A 22,715-nucleotide genomic window follows, 5' to 3' on the forward strand; every position below is an offset into this window, starting at 1 on the left:
GCCACGGCGGCCGCATTTTGATGGGGACGAAATGCGAAAACACCCGTGTGCTTAGATTTAGGTGCACGTTAAAGAACCCCAGGTGGTCAAAATTTCCGGAGTCCTCCACTACGGCGTGCCTCATAATCAGAAAGTGGTTTTGGCACATAAAACCCCAAATATTATTATTATTATCACCAACGTTATACAGTGAGGGACTTGAGGCATGGCTGAACGCTTGTACGAACCGCCCACCGACGCACGAGCGTCGCCACGCGCCTTGAGGGCTTCCGGTACCATTCCGGAAGCGTCGCAACCGGACACCGCCGGTCGGCGTAGGCGTAGACCCTACCAGCGCAGCCCGTGCCGTGACGCGAGCGCGCGCTCGAACAAAAATGGGGAAAGGACGGGGGACCGCTATGAAAGAAGTCCGCTTGGCGGGGTGCGCACATCGTTGTCCGCTTATTCCCGCCCTTCTGGGCGCTGGCGGACCCATTGAAAGATGCACTCGCTCGATATGGGGGCTTCTGGCGTTTAGCGGGGCGGGCACTCTAGAAGGCTTATCGAAGGGGAGGGGGGGAGGGGGATCGCGGGCGTGGGCACATCGGGATCGATACCACTTTCCCCTTTCGATTCCCGCCCACCCTCTACTTCCTTCTCTTCTCCGCCTCTTTCGCGCATTGTCGGCGTTGGCGACATCTCCGGCCGACGACCGGTAGCCTCCCGGGCACCGGTTGCGCTCCGTTCTCATAGGTGTCGCCAGCGTGTCTGCGAGCGGGAATGCCCCGCAAGGCTTGCGAAAGTGCGCGCACGCAGCACTGCATGGAGTACGGTGATACGGTTTCGACCATGATTTCAACCATAGGCTCACGAGGCTCGCGAGTCTTGAAATTTGTGCCCGGAAACGGAAGTTTTGCAAAATCCAATTTTACGTTTTCATCAAGATAACGAAACGTGACGTGGAGCTGCAAGTTTTATCACTAATACATTTTTTAAAAATCCTTGGCAGCTATATTGCGACGTTAGCGCTTCAAAAAGAAAGTGAGCGGTAGCGTATAGAAGCCAGTGCAATGCATCTGCAATTTCGCGAACATGTGGTAGCGATCGAAGATAGGCGCGACATCAACTTGCTGTTTGGCTGAAGGAATATGCCGAGGGGAGCGTCACAGGAAGGTCCGTCAGGACCGTCTCGTAAAGTTCAATTTGACGTTGTGTGACGTTGCGCTATGCCGCCATTGCAGAGATTTTCCGCCATAATTTGTTGTGCGACGAACCGCGCGAATTATGCTAATGAACAGCCATATGCAATGGAAGTCGAGAGGAATGCGTATCGCCACATTTTTCCCATCGTCTGGAGCCAATAAAATATTTTGTTCATAACGCGCGCTCATGGTATTTGCATCGCTCTCGGGTGGTGTTGGTGTTTGTGTTTCGGGCCATCATTGTTTAAAGGAACGCGTTTATATGAAATAATATTGAAGCGAAATAGGTTTGCACGTGTTGACACCGGACCCTTAAGGTGAGAACGACGAAGTTCGTGGTTGCGCGCGGGCTCTCTCCGAGGACCAGCCATCGCTAAAGGCAGACGTTTTGTCCCAGTCTGTCGGTGTTAAACTGTTTTAGTTGCCATAGCTGGGTGACATTTCTGGTGGAGGTGCTGGGTACGGTCGATGTTAAGATCTCCGGAGCATACCCCAGACCTAAGCCCGGCGAGTAGTTCAACCGAGCTTACCCCTGTGCACGTACGTGCCAGCCGACGCCTCCAGGGACTCCAGCCACAGCACGGTCTGCTACCTGAACGAACTAAAATGACGACCCAACCACCTCCCGCCACTCCTGCAGCATCGCACGTTGTCGTCAATCACATCCGGACGCCGAATCTGTTCCACGGAAGTGCTTCCGAGGACGCCGATGACTGGCTTGACCATTTTGACCGGGTTGCCAACCTCAACGACTGGAACCACGAGCGTAAGCTACGTTACGTGTACTTCGCTCTTGAAGATTCCGCGAAAATATGGTTTGAGAACCACGAGGCGACACTGACGTCATGGAAAGAATTTCGTAGGCAGTTCCTCAATGCCTTCGCCAGGGCGGACAGGAAGGAGAGAGCGGAGTTAGCGTTGGAGGCAAGAATTCAAGGCCCCAATGAGCGAGTGACTGCGTACGTAGAAGACATGAATCGGCTGTTCAGACGTGCGGACCCTTTGATGACTGAAACAAAGAAGGTGCGCCATCTCATGCGCGGCGTCAAAGAGGAAATCTTTGCTGGCCTAATTCGAAATCCGCCGACGACACTTGCAAAGTTCCATGACGAAGCCACTACTATGGAAAAGGCCCTTCAACAGCGGGCCAGGCAAAACAACCGCGACGCCGTGATTTCAAGGGAGCTCTCTGCCGTTACCCTCGGTAACGACGTTGGCGCCTTGCGAGAACTCATCAGGGCTGTCGTCAAGGAGGAACTGCAGAAGATGCAGACGACCACGGCCCCTGTGGGACAACTTTCCATTGCGGAAATGGTGCGCGCCGAGGTCCGACAGGCCGTCCATGTTCCTGGACAGTACGAGGCACCACAGGAGGTACCGCACGCCGAAATGAGTTACGCTGAAGCAGTACGCCGTCCGCCACCCTCAAGTGCATGCAGCATGGTACACCCCACTCAACAAATGGACGTAAGCTTCAGGCCGCCTCGCAACCCACCACACATCGCCGAAGCAAGGACTAGGAAGAGCGACGTCTGGCGCACCCCAGACTGCAAACCTCTTTGTTTTCATTGTGGCGAAGCCGGGCACATCTACAGAATGTGTCCTTATCGTCATGTGGGGCTTCGTGGATTCTCGCCGAATGCACCTCGTCCACGACCTGGTGAGCGGCCGCCGGATATAGAGAGTTTCGTCGCAAATCGTCGCAATGTTGATCAGCGATGGCCGGAGCCCCGTTCGTCGTCTCCTGCTCGTTACAGGTCTCCATCACCAAGCCAATCCTTTACTCGCGGCGCTCTGAGACGCCGCTCGCCTAGCCCGGCGGGTCGGGAAAACTGAGTTCAGCGACCTCCGGAGGTGAGGCCGCTGACGACGACCGTACGCAATATCCTCCACTACGACGACAACGACGAAAACAGAACGACGCAGACGTACAGACGGAGTCGAACACCTTACGAGAGGTAGTAACGTCGAACATTCCCGTCACCATAGACGACGAAGAAATAACGGCGTTAATCGACACTGGAGCGGACACCTCAGTTATGAGCATGGACCTTGCCTGCAAGCTGAAGAAAGTTTCTACCGAGTGGACAGGGTCGCAGATTCGAACTGCAGGAGGACATCTGCTAACACCGGTAGGAAGATGCACAGCCCGAGTGAGCATTCGTGGGTTTACGTACCTCGGAGATTTCGTTATCCTCCCAAGCTGCTCGAGGGACCTAATTCTGGGAATGGACTTTTTGCAGGCTAATGGAGCTGTGATCAACTTACAAAAGTCGCGGGTAACGTTTTCGACGGTGCAGGCCTTAGCAGGGAGCAGCACTGACGACACGTATGTCAACGCCTTGAGGATTGTTGACGAGAACATCACGGTGCCGCCAAGGAGCAGCGTCACCTGCGACGCATTCGACGGCTTTGAGGGTATTGCCGAGGCAAATATCCAGCTGCTGCTTGAAAAACACATCTGCATCGCCCGCGGCCTTGTTCGAATACAGCATAAGTGCTCGCAAGTGTTGTTGACAAACTTCAGCCATGAGTATCAGCACGTCCCTCAAGGTACAGCTGTGGCATTCCTGAACGAAATTGCTGACTTCTCCGATATCGGTACGTTACAAGTGACTTCACTGGACGCAACAGCTCACGCCAGCCTGAATACCCGCGTCCACATTAATGCTGACTTAGCAGATGTCCAGAAGGATCAGCTGCTGGGCCTACTGACAGAATTCTCCGGCTGTTTTTCCACGGAATCCAAAGTCCAGCGCACTTCCGTTACGCAACACCGGATAGTTACAGAGGAGTCGGCGCGGCCTGTTCGTCAGCATCCGTATCGCGTGTCACCTATGGAGCGGGAGGCGATTAAGCGTCAAGTTCAAGAAATGCTAAGTGATGACGTCATCCAGCCGTCGACAAGTCCGTGGGCATCGCCTGTCGTACTAGTAAAAAAGAAAGACAACACACTCCGCTTCTGCGTTGACTACAGACGGCTTAACCGAGTCACCAAACGCGACGTTTATCCCCTGCCACGGATCGATGACGCTTTGGACCGTCTGCGTCATGCTCAGTTCTTCACTTCGTTAGACCTAAAGTCAGGCTACTGGCAAATCGAAGTGGACGAGCGTGACCGTGAAAAAACCGCCTTCGTGACTCCCGATGGGCTGTGCGAATTTAAAGTGCTGCCTTTCGGTCTCTGTTCCGCCCCTGCTACGTTCCAACGAATGATGGACACTGTACTCGTTGGACTAAAGTGGCAGACGTGTCTAGTGTACCTAGACGACGTTATTGTGTTTTCCAGCACGTTCGATGAACATCTCGCCCGGCTACGAAGTGTTCTTACCGCAATACGCAAGGCCAACCTCACCATCAAGCCTGAAAAATGTTACTTTGGCTTCCAGGAACTCAAGTTTCTAGGCCACGTGGTCAGCGCCCAAGGAGTACGACCAGACCCAGAAAAACTCGCTGCCGTTGCCGAGTTTCCTCGTCCTAAAGACAAAAAGTCTGTTCAGCGGTTCCTGGGCCTCTGCGCTTACTACCGTCGTTTCGTTGAAGGCTTCTCAAGGATTGCTGAACCACTCACGAGACTGACGCGACAAGATGTGCCCTTTGCGTGGACGGAAGAACAAGAGCAGGCCTTCACCGAATTGCGTAAACGCCTTCAATCCGCTCCAGTGCAGCTGGCGCATTTTGATGCCACCGCGGCAACTGAAATACACACCGACGCCAGCAACGTAGGACTCGGGGGCATTCTGGTTCAATGGCAAGATGGCGCAGAACGTGTAATTGCGTACGCCAGTCGTAGTCTGACAAAAGCAGAAGCTAATTATTAAACGACCGAAAAAGAATGCTTAGCAGTCGTGTGGGCCATCAGCAAGTTCCGACCCTACTTATACGGCCGGCCATTTCGAGCGATCAGTGACCACCACTCGCTCTGCTGGCTTGCCAATCTACGAGACCCGTCAGGTCGCCTCGCTCGTTGGAGCCTCCGCCTCCAGGAATACGACATAACTGTTGTCTACAGATCCGGCCATAAGCATAGCGACGCTGACTGCTTGTCACGTTCTCCTATTCCCTTGACATCCTCCGACTTGGAGCTAGATTTGCCGTTTCTTGGTGTCGTCGACGTGGTGCGCATGGCTGACTATCAACGTGCAGACTCTGAGCTGCTTCCAGTCATCCGATATCTCGAGGGAGCTGACGTTGTTGTCCCACGCCCACTTTCACGAGGATTGACGTCGTACTGCCTGCGAAACGATGTCCTGTACAAGAAAAATTTCGAGAACAGCCAGGAAACGTTCCTTCTCGTCGTTCCGACGACACTGCGCGAGGAAGTTTTACAGGCGTGTCACGACGATCCCTGTGCCGGCCACTTAGGCTTCGCGAGGACATTAGCGCGCATACGGCAAAAATACTATTGGCCACACCTATTTTCATCGGTTCAGCGCTATGTGCGAACATGCAGTGACTGTCAGAGGCGTAAAGTTCCACCCGTCAAGCCTGCCGGCCTCCTCCAGCCTTTGGATCCGCCTCCGGCGCCGTTCCAGCAAGTCGGAATGGACCTTCTTGAGCCGTTCCCCACGTCCTCCTTGCAAAATAAGTGGATAATCGTGGCAACTGACTATTTAACTCGCTATGCGGAGACAAAAGCTGTGCCGCGGGGAACTGCTGCTGAAGTCGCCAGCTTCTTCGTCCACAACATCGTGCTTCGCCACGGTGCACCCGCTGTACTCATTACTGACCGCGGTGCAGCGTTTACAGCGGAGTTATTGCAACAAGTCGTCACACTGACGCACACCGACCACCGAAAGACCACAGCCTATCATCCCCAAACTAACGGCTTAACAGAGCGCCTAAACAGAACATTAGCCGACATGCTCTCCATGTACATTGATGTGGAACACAAAACATGGGATGAAATTTTGCCATACGTCACGTTTGCTTACAATACCGCTGTGCAGGAGACCACCGAGTTTACACCATTCGAGCTTGTTTACGGACGTCGCGTTACAACCCCCTTAGACGCCATGCTGCCGGTAGACCAAGGAACCACAAGGAATGACCACACTGAAGATTTCGTCGAGAAAGCCGAGGAAGCTCGCCAGCTTGCTCGGAATCGCATCCGCACCCAGCAGAATGCCGACGCCTGCCGTTACAACCGGACCCGACGGAATGTCCAGTACTTACCAGGCGACCGCGTGTGGGTGTGGACGCCTATCCGCCACCGCGGGCTCTCAGAGAAATTGTTGCGCCGCTACTTCGGCCCCTACGAAGTCGTACGCCGCCTCAGTGATGTGAACTACGAGGTGGTGCCTCGAACCTCTGATCCTGGTTCGAACCGACGCCGTCCACGTGCTGAAGTCGTCCACGTAGTACGGATGAAGCCGTACTACGCACGCCAGGGCTAAGCAACCCTCACAAACCGCTTCAGCATTGTGTACATTCCTTTCGGTGTTTTTTTTTTGTCTTTTCATGTTGACACTCTTGCCCATAGTGCGCGCCCGCTGCCCTTGAAGCGACCGGGCCGGTCGCTTTTGAGAGGGGAGCAATGAAGCGAAATAGGTTTGCACGTGTTGACACCGGACCCTTAAGGTGAGAACGACGAAGTTCGTGGTTGAGCGCGGGCTCTCTCCGAGGACCAGCCATCGCTAAAGGCAGACGTTTTGTCCCAGTCTGTCGGTGTTAAACTGTTTTAGTTGCCATAGCTGGGTGACAATATTGGTTCATCATAGCAAACTTTCTGCAACGTTGTCGAATTTTCCCTGCTGCGTTTGTATTTTAATCAAGATTGATGCGTTTTCGCACAGTCACAAGTTATAACAGGGGCAACTTTTTAATGCATAAAAAGGAATGTACAGGCGCCGACAAAAGTGGTATACTCCACGCAGCGGGAGCCGGAGCAGCGGCACACTGCATTTCGACGCCCTCTACAGGCGGCATCTGGGATCGAGACTGCCAATGGGTGCCCTTTATTATCGGCAGACATGATCCGAGATGCTGCCTGTAGATGGCGCTGCAATGCAGTTTGCCGTAGTGTTCCTGCATATACAGGAACACTAGTTTGCCGTTGCTCCGGCTCCCGCTGCGTGGAGTATACCACTTTTGTCGGCGCCTGTACGTATAAAGCCGCGCCTTGAAGTTTCTTCACGCGGTGCTAGTAACCAACGAAGTGAACAAGAGATGGGAGCGCCGGCGCTTGCGTCGCTCAAGCGGATATCTTTGGTGCGCTCAATGCTATCGGTGATGTTCGGCAGTTTCTCAGCTAGCCGACGCGGGCTGAGACCCTTGCGTTTCGCGAGACTGCGATAACATGGCCGAGAACGTGCGGTCATTACCGCTGGTAGGTCGCGTATGTTGTCTCAAGGTAGAAAACGCGCGTTGGCGCCAACTTACGATGACTCATTCCGTGTCGCGGGGACACGCATCCTAGCTAATCAAGCAGACAACGGCTTGTACGCGGCATACGACGGAAGCAAGAAGCGTTTTGGACGGAATAATCGTGCGCTTTGAGCTAGCTGCTTTATTTTTACTGAGGAAGAGAATTGTTTGCTTTATCAAGGACGTTAGGTTCAGTGCCTTCATTTCAGTTTCTTAGGAAAAATTTCATGTTTGCGTCATGTTACGAAAGAAAACGGGGCCACCAGCGCACATCGTACGCGTCGAGGCGTTTCGTTCTGTATGACTGAGGACGCCATAGTCAAGGTTGCCAGATTTGGCTACTTTGCACCAAAGTGGCTACTTTTCGAGGCTGTTGGCGGGAAACATTTGCCTTGGCTATTTGGCTACCTTGTTGGATACTTTTGAAATAGCTTGGCTATTGTAAAAATTGAATAGAAATATTTGTCGCTCATATTGTGTAGCAACTTTAGCAAATATTTATAACAACATCAGGGAAACATGTAACTTTAGTCAACCCAAGAAAGAGGCTCGATTTCGAAAAAGATTCAGCAGTGGATCGCATCCCATCCATGTAACCAATTACGCAAACGCAAAGTCTGCGGAACATAACCGAGTTCTCCATATAAATTTCATAGATTAAAAAAAAAAGGTCGTTCGATGCAGTAGAGGTGCCGGTATTCATCGAGGCATTACGTAGTCAAGGAGGGCACGAAGCATACGTGAATGTCTGATGAAATATTTATAGATTCCACAGCTACCCTAATTTGCAAAGAAAACGAGGGAAATTATCAATTAATTAGAGGGTCAGGCAAGGCGACACGATCGCTCCAGTTTTATTCACTCTGAATGATTAGCATTCAAGCAGTTCCGCTGCCAAGGACGAAGTGTAAGGATCAGCGGGGAATATCTCGGCAACCTGCGATTAGCAGTGTACACTGTCCTGTACAGTAACACTGGAGCCATATGCATAAAATTATTGAGGATCTTAGCTGACAAAGTGTTAGAGTACGGTTGGAGATTGATATGCAGAAGACAAAGGTAATCCTGAATTAATGGACAAGCACGTGAACAAGAGTTTGTGATTGGCAGAAAGCCTTTGGAATCTGGGAGAGATTGCTTCTATGCAGGTGAATTACTCACAGGGGACCCGCATCTTGAGAAATAAATCGACAGGATAAAAAAAATGAGTTGCAAGATATACGGCAGGCATTATCTAGTCATAACCGGAAGCTTACCGTTATCATTGAAGAAAACGAAAGAATAAATAAAAATTCAAAGGACGGTTATGAGTGTAACGCTGATGTTTAAGCGTTAGCTGTGGTGTAGGCTAAAGCCTTCTCTCTCCGTACCTCGAGCTCGCCGAATCGATTGGCAGTTTGAAGGACCAGCTTCTCCGATGGCATTTCAGTGTAACGGTGTTTTACAGCGATCTCGTTTAAACTACTGCTTTCCTCTTCGACGCTCGAGTGCTAGCCGGCTTCTTCAGCGTAAACTGGCGCAGCCGAAGGCACTGTGACGAACGCGGCACGACTTTGAGATGACGATTCTGAACGGATGAAGATAGTCTATCGACGACGTCGTTACACCTACGGCACGACGACGGCACGATGACTATGGGTTGACGACGAGTCTGCGACGACGACCGCGTGACCACGACGGCGTGACGCGAACCGGATGGGGGAAGCTGGAGTGAGGACGACTGGAACGGCCCGACGGCACCACAGTGACGGTACGACAACGAGTGCGAGAAAGTGACTGTATGACGACGCAACGACGACGATGGATGACGCCACTGGATAACGAATTGCCACTGGATGACGACAGCGTGATTACGATGGAACGACGAAGAAGGGATGACGTCCATGGAACGACGAAGGTGGTATGACGATGACACAACGACAGTGGGATGACAGCGACGGCGTGAAGACGGCTGCATGACGACAAAATGTGTAACGATGACTGTACGACGCCGGTGACGAGACAAAGGCGGCGTGACTACCACAAAGGGAGGCCTACCATATGACGAAAATCGTATTACGACGGCACATAGCGAGTGACATGTGGACATACCCAGTGACGCATAGCCAGCGGCACGCACTCGTGGGAACCGTGTGGCTGCGCTATCTCCGGGATCGGCCCACCTTGGCGAATGGCGCCAACACTCCGAAACGGAGCAACGCGCTAAGAAAAACTCATGCTTAAAAAAAATGACTCTTCAGCACTGGCAACGCTTCAAGATACGCTGGACACAGCATATGTTATGATGCGGGTAAAATAAGTGTGTGAGCGCGCCTCTCGTCTGCTCCCATGATGAGGCTTAAGACTCCCCTGCCGAGTGCATTCTATGTCCATACGTCACAGCACCCACGCACCTCATTGCATGAACCAATAGAGCTATCGAATAAGTGCCCCGGAAGCATGTCAGCGTATCTACCGGGAAACTATCGCCTGAATTTGACAGCCGCTGCTTCCCTCCTTATAAACAGGTTGAATTGGTTCAGTTCTGTGAATGATGAGCGCGTCCGGACGTTTACGAGTCTTAGTGCAGGGCGTATGCTGGCTGATATATGATAATAAAATGCATGGAATATTAAAATCATGGAAGTTGCCCTACGTTCGGCAATTTGTGGCCAGCGAGAATAGGAGAGAAAAGAAGAGAAAAGGCTGAGAGCTTTCGCTGGAGGAAGGGGATTAAGAGATGGAAATAGAAGAAAGAAATGACACAGGACGCTGAGGAAGTGGTCATTCCGAGCTGTATTAGAGACGGTCGCCGAGGTGCGTTGACTTCAGGAACTGCGGCAGCAAACATGTCGTTTCCTAAGGTTACAATGGATGTGGTCACGTTTGAAGGAACTTTTTGTCACCGAGAATGATCTTGTCACCTAACATCATGGCGTCTTGGCTAACGAGAGAAATCAAGGAAGCTGAGGCACTTGAGATGTTTGTTAGTTACAACCATATGAAGTTTATAGAAAATGAAGTCCGGAAAATCCATGGGGTGCTATTATTTGAAATATATAAATACTAAGGAAAATAATGAAAATACCAGTTGCTGCCGGCGGTGGGAGTTGAACACACTAACTCAGCATGTCGCGGGCGATGCTTACTATACTGTATATAATGACGATGATTATGATAACCTTATCGTTGATTCTTTTCGTTTCGCCAATCGAGTTACAGCGGCTGGCCCACCGTCAAATTCTTGTTATTTTTATTCGTGCCGATGGAGGACTTGTCCGTAGAGTGTTAGCTAGCGCCACTCCTGGACATTCTGGCGGCCTCGAGCCTTTCAGCAGCTCGGAAGGTTTGAGGTCGTACTAACCATCCAATTCCCCACAAAATGCGACCGCTGCACCAAGCAACAGCAACGCAATCACGCAGTCATGGTTGGTCTCTAGCTGAGGCACCAATATCAAACTAAAACCCTAGAAAATCATGACTTGCCCCTATGATGAGTATATCTGTACTACCTTCCCCTACGTAATATTGCATTATATATAGAAGGAAAACTGAAAGGATCGTAAAATGACAGGAACTCTCAGCAGGCCGATGGGACTTTGCAGAATCGCTGATCAAAGACGAGCGAACTTGACACACTTTCCCGCCATGTTACCGTGATGAACCGCGTGTTTCTGAATGCTATCTAGTCTACGTGCTCGCATGTTCTCTTCTGATCTTCCACCACCGCTACTAAGTGCCCCTCGCTTTCATTACCGCAATGATTAAATATTTCCGATCGTATAATCAAGTAATCTTTCAATGATTAAATAGTCTCGCAGAGGGATTGAGCTATACACGTGCACAAATTTTCAGCTGCGCAGTAATTTTTAATTTCTTCTGCGTTCTCTATAGTGGACCTACGCACAACACATGCGAACTCTCCCGTACTCCTGAAACGCTTGCTTAATTTTATTACGACTACTGCATTAGTCTCACCGCTTCCCGTGCGGCGGGCTGCATATATTATATGTTTGTATAGAATAGATTGTCGCCTGTGATGCCAGATATTCCTTCTCCGCCTAGACAAACAGTACGTAACAAACTCAAACCGGTTCAAAAAAAGAAAAACAAGAAAACAACAACAATCAAATAATGCGAACATTAAATCTAAATAAAAGTCAGATCGCGCCCACGCACTGTACAGGAAAGTTCGAGCAGCCGCATTATATTTCATATGTCACAAAAAACGATACTCCATAGAGCTGCAATTATTGAATTCAGTGGTTTACTTTTCATCCCCCAGACGCACCAAATCTTCCACATCTTTCAACTACTTGGATGCATTCTGCAATACACCCATTTCATTACAGCGTAAACTATTATGGGTTCGTGCCAATAGCTGCTTTGGTTGTTCGCCGCCGTCGCCGCCGGTGGCTGACATGCGCGCCCCGCAGCGTCGATGGCTGCACACTTCGCATTGCAGTTGCATATTATTGCGCCGAGTGACACGCCATGTAGCAAATGCATAGGCAGAGGTACCAGGTAGATAGAGAAGGTTTGAGGAAGAAAAATAATGTTAAGGAGATGTATACAACAATGCTAGAATGAAAAACATGCATAGTATACGTGATAACTCAGGCAGTCTGGGTGACTGCTCGTCACCGTTTAGTTTCAAAAAGAATGCCAATCAATCATCATCGTCATTATTAGCTTCATATCGCGCCTTTCTTGACGCGATGTGACTGCGCGCCACGCAGAGTTGCATTAGAGTTGCGTTGTATTCCACCAGGTGTCCTGACATGTAGTAGTTACATGTAGAAGTTGCATGCTGTGTGTAGCTGGACTTGGTTAAATCAAGCAAGCTAGATGAGTTGACTTGTTGCACGATAAGGTGCTGTTGATGTTGTTGATGATGATGATATATTGGCATCCCATTTGAATTGGGGCGTCCAGAAAATGTTGGAAAATAATTCGATTATGCAGTTCAATTTTCTGTGCAAGAAATGTCCGCCTCTTCGTGTAGACCAGTTCAAGGACGTGAATTTGAATTGTGAAGGGTTCACATATAATTGACGATGCCCTTAAACTGGCCGACTGTCTCGATCAGAAAGAGCTGATCTGCACAAACAAGCGATTGGCACGGATTTCACATTAAAACATAAAAATGCAATTTTCGTAAGTGTGCGCCTTCGTTTCGTCAACTATATATATATATATATATAAGAAGAAAGGAAACCAAGGGGTCCGATGTTAATTAGTCATATCATAAGAAGCCAACAAACAATGACACGAAGGACTGCGTAGGGGAAATTATCTGTAGTTCTTAGTCGAAGTAACGAAATGATAAATAAATAGAAATAAAAGTGGGTGAAAGATCGACTGGCTGCAGGTGGAATACAAATCCACGTCTTGGCGTTAAGCGTGCTATGCTTTTACCAACTGAGCTACTGCGGTGACGTTTTTGCCCATCCACTTTCTGGGGTATTCATGTCTGTTAAGCGCCACCACTGACAACCATTGCAGTGGATGCAGAACACTCTCTATACCGCAGGTGTCATGTAGTTCGCGAACTTTTTTTGGGGTGTAGGGAACTGCTCAATAAACCCACACATGCTACATGCTGGCATCATAGCTGCTGCATTCGAAACCCTCGCTATGTATTGAATGAGAAGAAAGAAAATCGAAAGGCCCGATTTTTATTAGTCATATCGTAAGAAACTAACAAACAATGACCGGAAGGCCAACCGATCAAACCTACATAGGTCTAAACCAAATCAACCACGAGGGAGAGGTCGACTGAGCCCATTTCCGTGAAGAACCTGTGCGTAAGTGCTGTCAACCGGCACAGGTGATGTTTCGACCAGGAACCGGAAGCCTTGCCCGCGCTATAGCTCGCACGATAACTCGTCGTGGCTCCGGAAGCTGTTTGTTCCCGCTGCAACGATCTCGTGTAACCGCGATAGAGTTGCGCTGCCTTATCTTTTTACTTCTGGATCGACACCTGGTGCGACGAAGACGAGCCTATTTACAGTTTCGCGCGTTCCAGATTCTAGCTCAAGATCGACCGCTGGCCGCCTTACAGCCTTTTCCAACGTGTCCGAGGCCTTGCTCCCTTTTTTTATTCTTCACTGCGGGCTTTGTCTTTTTTTGGGACGGTAGCGAGGATTTCCTTTGTTCTTTTGAGTCCCTATCTCAAAGGCCCTGTGCGACTTGCGTAGGGAGGAAAGTCTACACACAGTATACTTCTTCTTTTGCAAAGCATACGCCCATGCTGTTGTTTGTCCAGCACCGATAACGCCACGCTGTTATCGACCTAGCGTTGATGCACCTACGCTCAATTGTTTCGGCTCTATAGCGATCGAATCCATCGACCACGTGTGGAAAGAAGCGTCTCGCTTAAAGACTGCCGACGCTCGGTCAAGTGGATGGTGCGTTCTTTCACGAAATCGATGCCACAGCTTTCCGGTATGCTGCTGCGCTAAAAAGGAAAATGCATGTGGCAGAGCAAACCCATTGTTACGACTTCGGGACACCGCCTCGGTGGCATTAATTTGCACACGGGGAGTACATTTTCGACGCACTTGCAGACTAGCGTTAATGGAGACTGGCGTACAGGTAGAACGTTAAGGCGCACATATGACAGCCTACGCACGCATATGAGTGCTTGATTTTACAGCGGTGCTGTATATGACTAGGGTTCCGTGCATTTTTGTGCTCCGTGAACAAGAACTATCATCATCAATGGCTCATACCCCTGTACGCATTCATGCTCCCGTAAGAAAGCGAAAAATGCAATGCCTCACAGCCCCGTAAGGCAGAGGCTACAAGCACTCAGCAAAGTGAAGCGAACAGTGCTTAGATTCTTTCTAATCACGCATGCAACGTACAGAAATGCATGTCAAAAACTGTCCTTATCAATGGCTGATACCCCTATGAGCAATGATTCATACCCCCATAAGCAACCAAATAATGCAATGATTAGTCGTCCCGTATCGCTCATGGCTACTCACTTTGCGTGAATTAGTTGCGATACACAAACGAGGATTTCAATGTGGATGTGTCGGTACCGAAGAGGGAGCGGTTTGTGCGTTCCGTGTTGCAGCCATATTGCTTGCGATGCCACACCTATCCGGCTCAACCGAGCACCCAGCGGCGTACGCGCGTCGGCTTGACGTTATCAAAAAATGTGATTGCAGTTGCGAGTGAAATAATCACCACCGATCAAGACAGTAAGTGAGTGTGCGTACCTTTCGTCACGATGGCCACCCGTCAAGACAATAAATGAATTCGTGCACTTTGTTCAGAATTATGTGCCACCTCCATGTCATGTGCTAAACAGCCTCGCCGGTCAACCAACTTCACAGAGTAGAAAGGCTCATTATTTTTCAGTTCGTTCTTATTTTTAACAGTGTGTTTGTTATTACATTTTGGTCTTTCTTTTATTTTTTTTCCTGTAACATTTCGAGTCAACTTGACTATACTTGCTCTCGTCTGGTTTTCCGCGCGTCTCATTACTGTTAGCAACCCATTTCCACTTGGAGGTTGCGTTAAGCGCATACGTTTCTGTAAGTCTAGTTAAGTGCACCTAGAACTTTTCTTACCACAAAAACAAGTTTTCTAGCCGTATCTAGCACATGTGGGAAGCAGGCAAGAATCATAATAAAAGGAAAGCTAGCCTTTCTATAGTGGTGCTTCCCACGATACGCGGGCGCTTCTTTGGCAATAACATGAGAACTTAATACCACGTAATACGTCCCCCATTGGAAAAAGACAAAAGAAAGAAAAGAAAGAAAATCGGAAGGAAAAAAAAGCCGGGAACGAGTGACGGTCAGCGATTTCGTCAAAAGGGTCCATCGCTCCAAGACTCGTTTCTTGTTTTGCCAAGATAAACGAGAATCGCGCATGAAAGAGATTCGCTTTGTGTAATTACTTTATTTTCTTAATGGTGGCCAGTGAAATTACCTTTAAAAAAGCCGGAATGGGCCCATAATGTGCGTGGTCTTGTTTACCCTATGTAAAGTGAGCTCAAAGATAGACAATAAAGAAAAACTCGCCGGTAAAGGTAAAGAATGCAGAAATAAAGAAGCGCTCAGCGGCGATACAAGCGGGAGAAAAGATGTCCATGAAAAGGCTACTACTCGCCGAACGTATTTAATTACTCCCGAAGAGCGCACACACGCACATCGAGACTGCCGCGCTTCTCCAGTTCTAAAGGGGGGGTGGGGGTGTGGAGGGTAGGCACCGCTTGAAAGCATTTTCCGGCCGGGCAACTCCCAGAATAGAGTCGCCTCGTTTCAAAAGGAAACGTTAACCTGCGTGGTACCGACAGGGGAGGGCGAGTGGTGTAAACCCGCGTCATGAACGGTCCAGAAACGAAGAGTAGAGTTTGGGAGTCGCACCATCGTTGGAGGAGGAGGAGTGAATGCCAGAAGAGCACGAACCCGAAGGCAAAAGAGAAGCAAGGAGCCACAAGGGGTGCTGGGCGCGTTGGGAGCCACCGAGCGGATCGAGGCTCAGCCCTGGCGCTCGGCGCTAAAAGAAAGGGGGCAGTGCGTTCGTGTGTGCGCTTGTATGTCTGTGCAAGTCACCCGAGCATGCGTTTGTCCGCAGCCGCGCGACACGGGACGACTGGAGGAGGACGGGAGTTGAGGGAGAGGGGAGGTGGGGGCCATGAGGAGGAGAGCGAGGATGGAGGGGTGGCGGGCAGCACAAGAACGTCACCGGAGCGCCGGAGATCAGGTTTCGACGGCCGGGGCCGTGTCCGAAAGGCCACCGCCTTTTCTTTTGAAGCGTGGAGCCTTCAGGGATCACCTGAATGGGGAGCTCTCCCGCGCGTTTTAGGGATTGAAAGAAGCGGCGCCGTCCCTCCCCCCCTTTTCTGGGATCCAACGTTCCCGCCTCTCTCTCTACGGGTCGGTGCGTTGGTGGAGCTCGGAGGACGACGTAAACCGACGCCTCGTCCTCTGGCGCCGCTTCGCACTTTGTTTGCCTTTCGAAAAATATTTGTTTTTAGTTTTCTTACTTTTAGTTTTAATTATAGCTTTTTTTTGTTCTTTCTTTGCGGACTGGTCATTGTTGAAGAGGTGACCCGAAAACAGACTCAAGTACACGCGCATTGTGTCCTCAGCATTCGAGGGCCTGCTTTAACGAGGACACGTACCAGGCGGTGATATTCGCTCCACAGCTCATGAAGACATGATACTCGTACGAAAACAGAAAATATGCGCAGTTATAAAGAAAAGAGTTAGCTAGGGGTGTCTTGGCAGGTTCGATGCGATTTGCCAAGTGTCGGAGCACGAACACTGCCGCGATGAAGGCACGAAAATGAAGCTGGGCATGGGGCTGCGCTTCATTTTTAAAATGAAAACGAAGCTTTCTTTGCCTCTTCCGACTTTCCCGCCGCTGCTGCTGCTTCTGCCTACGGTCTTGCCGATATTATAACAACTTTGGCCGCTGAATATGTGCAACTGAGGAGGAGGAGGATGAAAGAACGAGAGAAGGGAGGGATGTTAACCAGAAGTGCGTCTGGTTGGCTACTTTACACGGGGGGATAGGAAAGGGGAATAGAAATATGAAATACAGAGAGAAAGGGGGGGGGGGGTAGGATATACGTGGTGAGTTCGCGCACGCGCGCGGAGGGTCTCGCCAAGTCAATGGCGTTTACACAGGCCAGTCACCCTCGAGAAAGACAAAAGTGCCTTCACCGCTTTGTGGGGCAACGAGCGATGAAAATGTGCCACTGAATATGCTCGCGAATAGACAGCTTTGGTCACTGTGTGTATAAGCAATTGGGGATGCACCACTGAGCATATGTGCCCGAACGTCATCGAACGCCATAGCTTTCGATATGTGCAACTGTGTATGTGCGACTAGGTATACACCCTAACAGAGAACTTTAGCAATTGGTATGTTCAGCTGGGCATACGAACTCCAATGCTCCAGAAAGGGTATGAGGCAAGTACTGAGGAAGTCGGCCACAGAAGCAGCCGAGTGTGGAGAAAGAAGTTAAGCGAACTAAGTGGAAAATGAAGTAGAAATGAATATGAAATGCCATCGGAAGCACCCGTCGTTCACTTGAGTCAGGGGAACTCCTCTACGTATCTGTCGTATGAACGCCATTTGAACACACTGTTAATAGACTCCCTGGCCCAATAGCGCCCGGGTCGAAATTAATTCCGGCTCAGGAATGCTTCTTCGATCGCGATTGTTTAAAAGTGCTCTAAGGAGTAACTGAGAGGTCAGATTTTTGCGTAAGCCATGAAATATTGTATTTGCAGCCACGAGACATTGGACTACCAGTACAGTTACGCTGTTACCATGGTACTTAAAAGACTTCGAGCTGACAAAGGCTAGTGGTCTTTCTGCTCGTACCATTAACCAAGACGTGAACAGAGCTATACCACATTTATAATGCTATATGGGATCTTATAATGTCGAATACAACTGTGGAATATTCACCTCCCGATAGTGATAAGGGAAAAGGCGAATTCGTGAAGATTACAGCGCTGCAGAAACCTCACGCCAGCAATGCAGTGCAACTTCGCAATGCGAAAAGTGCGTTCATTACAACCTCAAAAGATACGTCGCCACTAGCTTTGCTGTGTTTGTCTGAGGTTGTGTCAAAGTAATATAGAATCAGCACGTCATACGCATACATCTCTCAAGGACAAGTGCATAAAGGTGTCAGTGAAAAAGGGGCCATGCAGCGCTGTGACACGGGCACCTAATCCGTGCGGTAACTTTAATTTTGTTACCCGCTATCGAAGTGTTAAATGTACTGAACGCGAAAAAAAAAGAAGACCTTATACAAGTATACCAATCCAAACCAATAAACGGGGTTTAGTGTCTCTATACTGCTCAGTGGCTTATGAGGGACGCCTTAGGGGACGGCTCTGTGTTAATTTATACCCCTGCTTGGAGACTACTTAACGAGCTCCAAATGAGCGTTTTTGCTTTCCACCCGCCTCACAATGCAGCTGCCGTGGCCGGAATATAACCCTCGACCGCGTGCTCACCATCGGAACGCCAGTGAGCCACCGGCTGCGTTTACTCGTACTCATTACACACGCTTGTACATAGAATGGAGTGGGGAAAGAGCTTGCCTTGTGTGAGTTCTGAAGTGAAAATGACGGAGGACAAAGAAGAAACACACACACACACACACACACACACACACACACACAGGGCGCCACAGGGCGTGTGTGTGTTTCTTCTTTGTCCTCCGTCATTTTAGCGCCTTCACTTCAGAAATCATGCTTAACCAAGACGCGCAACTATCCATCCTAATGCCTTGTGTGAGTGCACACACAATGACACTGCAGCATGCCAGAATAACACAGAAACAAGGAAACTGCCTCGCACGAGCCTGGTCCACCTGAACGGAACAGGACATCTAAAAGGGGGATCTGTTGACAAGTACTATGCGCCTCTCCACCCCCCCCCCCCAAAAAAAAAAAAAACAGAATGGGATCTCATATTTGTATGAACAAACGTTGCCTCATAGTTCGGAGGAAGGAAAAAAGTGTAAATTTGTGCGTGATGGCAGTGTGCGTTTCGTATTAAGGCAACTTGCAATGTTCTGGCGGCCATATCTGAAGTGCTTTCTTTTATTTTTCATTCGCAGGTTGCTCCTTCGTTGAGACACTATGCGAAGAGGACGAATTCTGCTACGACGGTAAGCTGTACGTTTATCACATCTATGGGACGTCAATGACTGGAGAAGCTCTTGCCCGTAGACAGAGCTGTTCTTTGCGCGCATCGATTCCTGCTGCACGCATCATGCAGCGTTGCAATGTTTGCAAAGGGTCGATAAAACAGCTCGAACATCATTCTCAGACTTCACATACTATGGAAAACGTTATGATGTTATGGAAAAAGCTACAACTGTTGAGAATCGCCTGACGCACATCTCTTGCTGTTTCCTCGGATTTTCACTGAATACGGAGCAATGTCGCGTTAAAGCGCGTGGCTGGAAAAAGAAATAACAGGAAAAATTGAGTCCTCAAGGGCGGCCCTGAAATACGCATGCATAGCTCAGCGTACTTACGTGTACTCATAAAACAGTACATAGCACGAATCACACTGGTCTATAAAGCGGTCTAGTGGCAAGCTACGGACTGCGCGAGGATCAGCTTCTGATTTTCAGGCCTGTTCATTGGCCATGATTGCAGCATGACTGCGTGTTTTCTTATTGAAGCGTCGGCCTGTGCTTTCTTTCGCGAAAGTGCCGACTGAATTTCGCGATCGAGCATTCTAAAGAAGCTTTATTCACGCTGTTATTTTGAGACGCTTCGTTTTGTTTTTCAAGTTGCGCAATACTTTTTTACACATAAAGCATAACTTCGAACCTTTTTTTTGTTGTTGTTGTGAGCACGGACTCAAGTTTCCTTTTTAAACTTTGGTTCCTGAAGGAGGGTCTCGGACCCAGCCACACGCATGGAACACGGGAAATCAGCTGATTAAATGGGCGCTGTCTCGTTGCGAAAACTTGCATGCACCAAATGAACACACGATTTTACTAGCACTGATTCGAGGAACTCGGAAGTCATTGCTCGATCTGCGACTTTGCCGTGCGCGGAGTCAAAAGGTAAATATTGTTTATCACTCAAAAGGCCATGATAATCTAATAAACTTTACAGATCTTACTGTGTGTTGTTCTTATACTGGTGTGCTGTCGATGGACGTTATAGCTGCATGGTATCCCGATCATCAATTTCGCTTGTATTCTGACTGTATATATTAACGGCGCAGTTTTCTGAGGATGCGAAAAGTCGAACCAAGCGTATAACTATTTCGGAATCGGCACTTGTGTCTTGGAGCTATTCAGACATCGTCCCAGTCCCAGTGGAGCAAGTCATTGGACCTTAATTCTGTTTGGAAGCCCACTACACTGGACCGTCCCATGTGCGGTCAATAAAGTGTCGTGGTGTAAAATACATACAGGGTTCAACAGGGACAGCATGGTGCGTTCGGAATTTTCAGCCATCAGTTCCGAATTTCATCTGGCACAAATATACTTAGGCATGCATTGACATGCTACCGCATTCTACAGGGGAACATGAACCAGCATTTATTGATTCGCTCTATTTATTTTCATTTTCTATACTGTAAAAAAATATCTGGGGTTTTACGCGCAAAAACGACCATCTGCTTGTGGGGCACGCCGTGGTAGGGGACTCCGAATAAATTTTTGACCGCCCGAGGATCGTTAACGTGCTCCCATTGCACGATACAAGGGCCTTCTTGCATTTCACCCCTATCGAAGTGCGGCCTCTGTGGCCGGGATTCGATCCCGCGACCTCGGAATTAGCAGCGCGCCTACCAAAGCCTCTATGCCACCATGGCTGGGGTACTGTAAGCCTAATCAGGCTGTTACGGGAGGGCGACAAACATATGATAATTCGCCCAACATCGTGTACACAGTACATTATATCACGAAAAGAACAGCTCCAGTTTTTCTCCAATACATTTTTTTTTTATTTTAAGATTTTGTACCTGAGATTGATTATCAACGTATTCTTTTGCAGACTTGTCGCTGGGAACTATTACCAACGCTGTTATTATAAAGTAAAAAAAAGGAGACAGGACGTGCGAGTTATTTTTGCTTACAAGACTTCTACAAAACACAAAATTGTCATTCATAAGCTTCGTCGAAGTGTATTCGTCCTGTGTGCTATAATACACAAACTGTCGTAGGATCTCGTGAATTTACAATGTATAAAATTGTGCTCTCTCTAGCGGCGCTGTCCTGACTAAACATGGGCTTCGTGGAACTCTTGTGGTGCAGCACAAGTGTTAGAAAAAATGTGGATGTTGAACGCAAGTGTGATGTTTCTCTTTCAAACTGGCGCGCATATATATATATTGTGTGTGTGTGTGTGTATATATATATATATATATATATATATATATATATATATATATATATATATATATATATATATATATATATATATATTGTGTGTGTGTGTCCTAAATAGCACTTGTAATTTTCTGCTACGCTAAAAATTTTGCACATTAGTTAACTGTGTAAGTTGATGGAGCCACTCCTGCACTCTTACTTTTTCCCATTCTGGGACTCAAAAGAAAACAAAGAGAGTGAGAGAGAAAAGAAAAACCACCTCTCCTCAGAACTTGTGGAGAAGAGTGAAGAACCGTGTCTTGTTCATAGAAACAACAATATGCCGCCTGCCTAAAGCGCCGGTTAATAGTTAACTATAGCTTCTAAAGTTATTGAAGACGCTGGGCATACTGTGAGATCTTGAAGCAGCTGCAGCCGTAATAAGAAAGAGAGCTTTGTTGGAAGCGTGGACATGACACAGCCTGTGTAAGCGAGAACAACAGAACAAACGAACGGTTCGCATATCGGACACCTTATAAGGGACCATGGATCGGCAAAAAGATACCCCCCCCCCCCCCCAAAAAAAAAAAGAAGAAGCAGCCTGGTTCTTGTTTGATTATTGATATTTTAAGTTTTCTACAATTTTACGTCAGATTACACCCTGTAAAGGGAGGTTAAGGAATGAGCGGAACTTTGTTGTAAGGTGTCATCAAAGCTAAATCTTTTGTTTCTTTTTATAACAGTAAAACAGAGCATCTTAAAAGACATACCTTGCGAAAACGTACCTGTTCGCAACCTATCTCCCCCATTGTCGGCATTTGAGCCCCACGCGTGCGATTTGAAAAACAGCCAGAACTTCTGTCACAGGAGAAGGATGTTGTTGGCTGCAGGCCAACGTGTTCCTCCTCCTCCTCCTCCTCCTCCCTCTGTGTGACAGTTTTTCGCGTTTCCATTGATCCCTGCACAGGCGCCGGCCAACAGTTCAGCAGTGGGTCCTACGGCTTTGAAGCCGACGTTGCACGGTTGTCATTTACTATAGGTTTGTCCGCTCCAAATTTTTCTTCCCGCACAACTTGAGAGTCCTTAGGCACGTCGTTCGAGGGCATAAGGGCGCTGGAAAGGGGGGCTGTGTACCTTTTCGACAGAGGTCAGGCTAATGCGAAAAAGAAGCCCTGTCGAGTGGCGATCGCTGACAGGAGGCCCCTGCTGTGAAAAGGCACGAGAATCCCTAGGAACTTCCGCGCGATCCGACCGGCCCGGCCGACCGGCCGACTTGTGTTGTTTGAGGAAGCCTTGCTATCCCAGTGCAGTGGCACGAGGGAACAGGAAGAAAAGGGACCTTTTCGAAGCGAAGTTTTACAAGTTTC

The 22,715-nt window shown here is 48.9% G+C and overlaps 1 protein-coding gene across 3 annotated transcripts in view; it reads left to right on the top strand.

Annotated features, from left to right (window-relative positions):
• The window catches only part of IA-2 (tyrosine phosphatase IA-2), a 663,183-nt gene that overhangs the window by 125,554 nt on the left and 514,914 nt on the right, over positions 1-22,715 (top strand). For all 3 annotated transcript variants that reach the window (XM_070532244.1, XM_065429889.1, XM_070532245.1), the window contains exon 2: positions 19,132-19,182. In XM_070532244.1, coding sequence (XP_070388345.1) covers positions 19,132-19,182 — 51 coding nt within the window. The remainder of the gene's footprint in view (positions 1-19,131; positions 19,183-22,715) is intronic.

The sequence above is a fragment of the Dermacentor albipictus genome, chromosome 1, assembly GCF_038994185.2.
Source record: "Dermacentor albipictus isolate Rhodes 1998 colony chromosome 1, USDA_Dalb.pri_finalv2, whole genome shotgun sequence".
NCBI lineage: Eukaryota > Metazoa > Arthropoda > Arachnida > Ixodida > Ixodidae > Dermacentor > Dermacentor albipictus.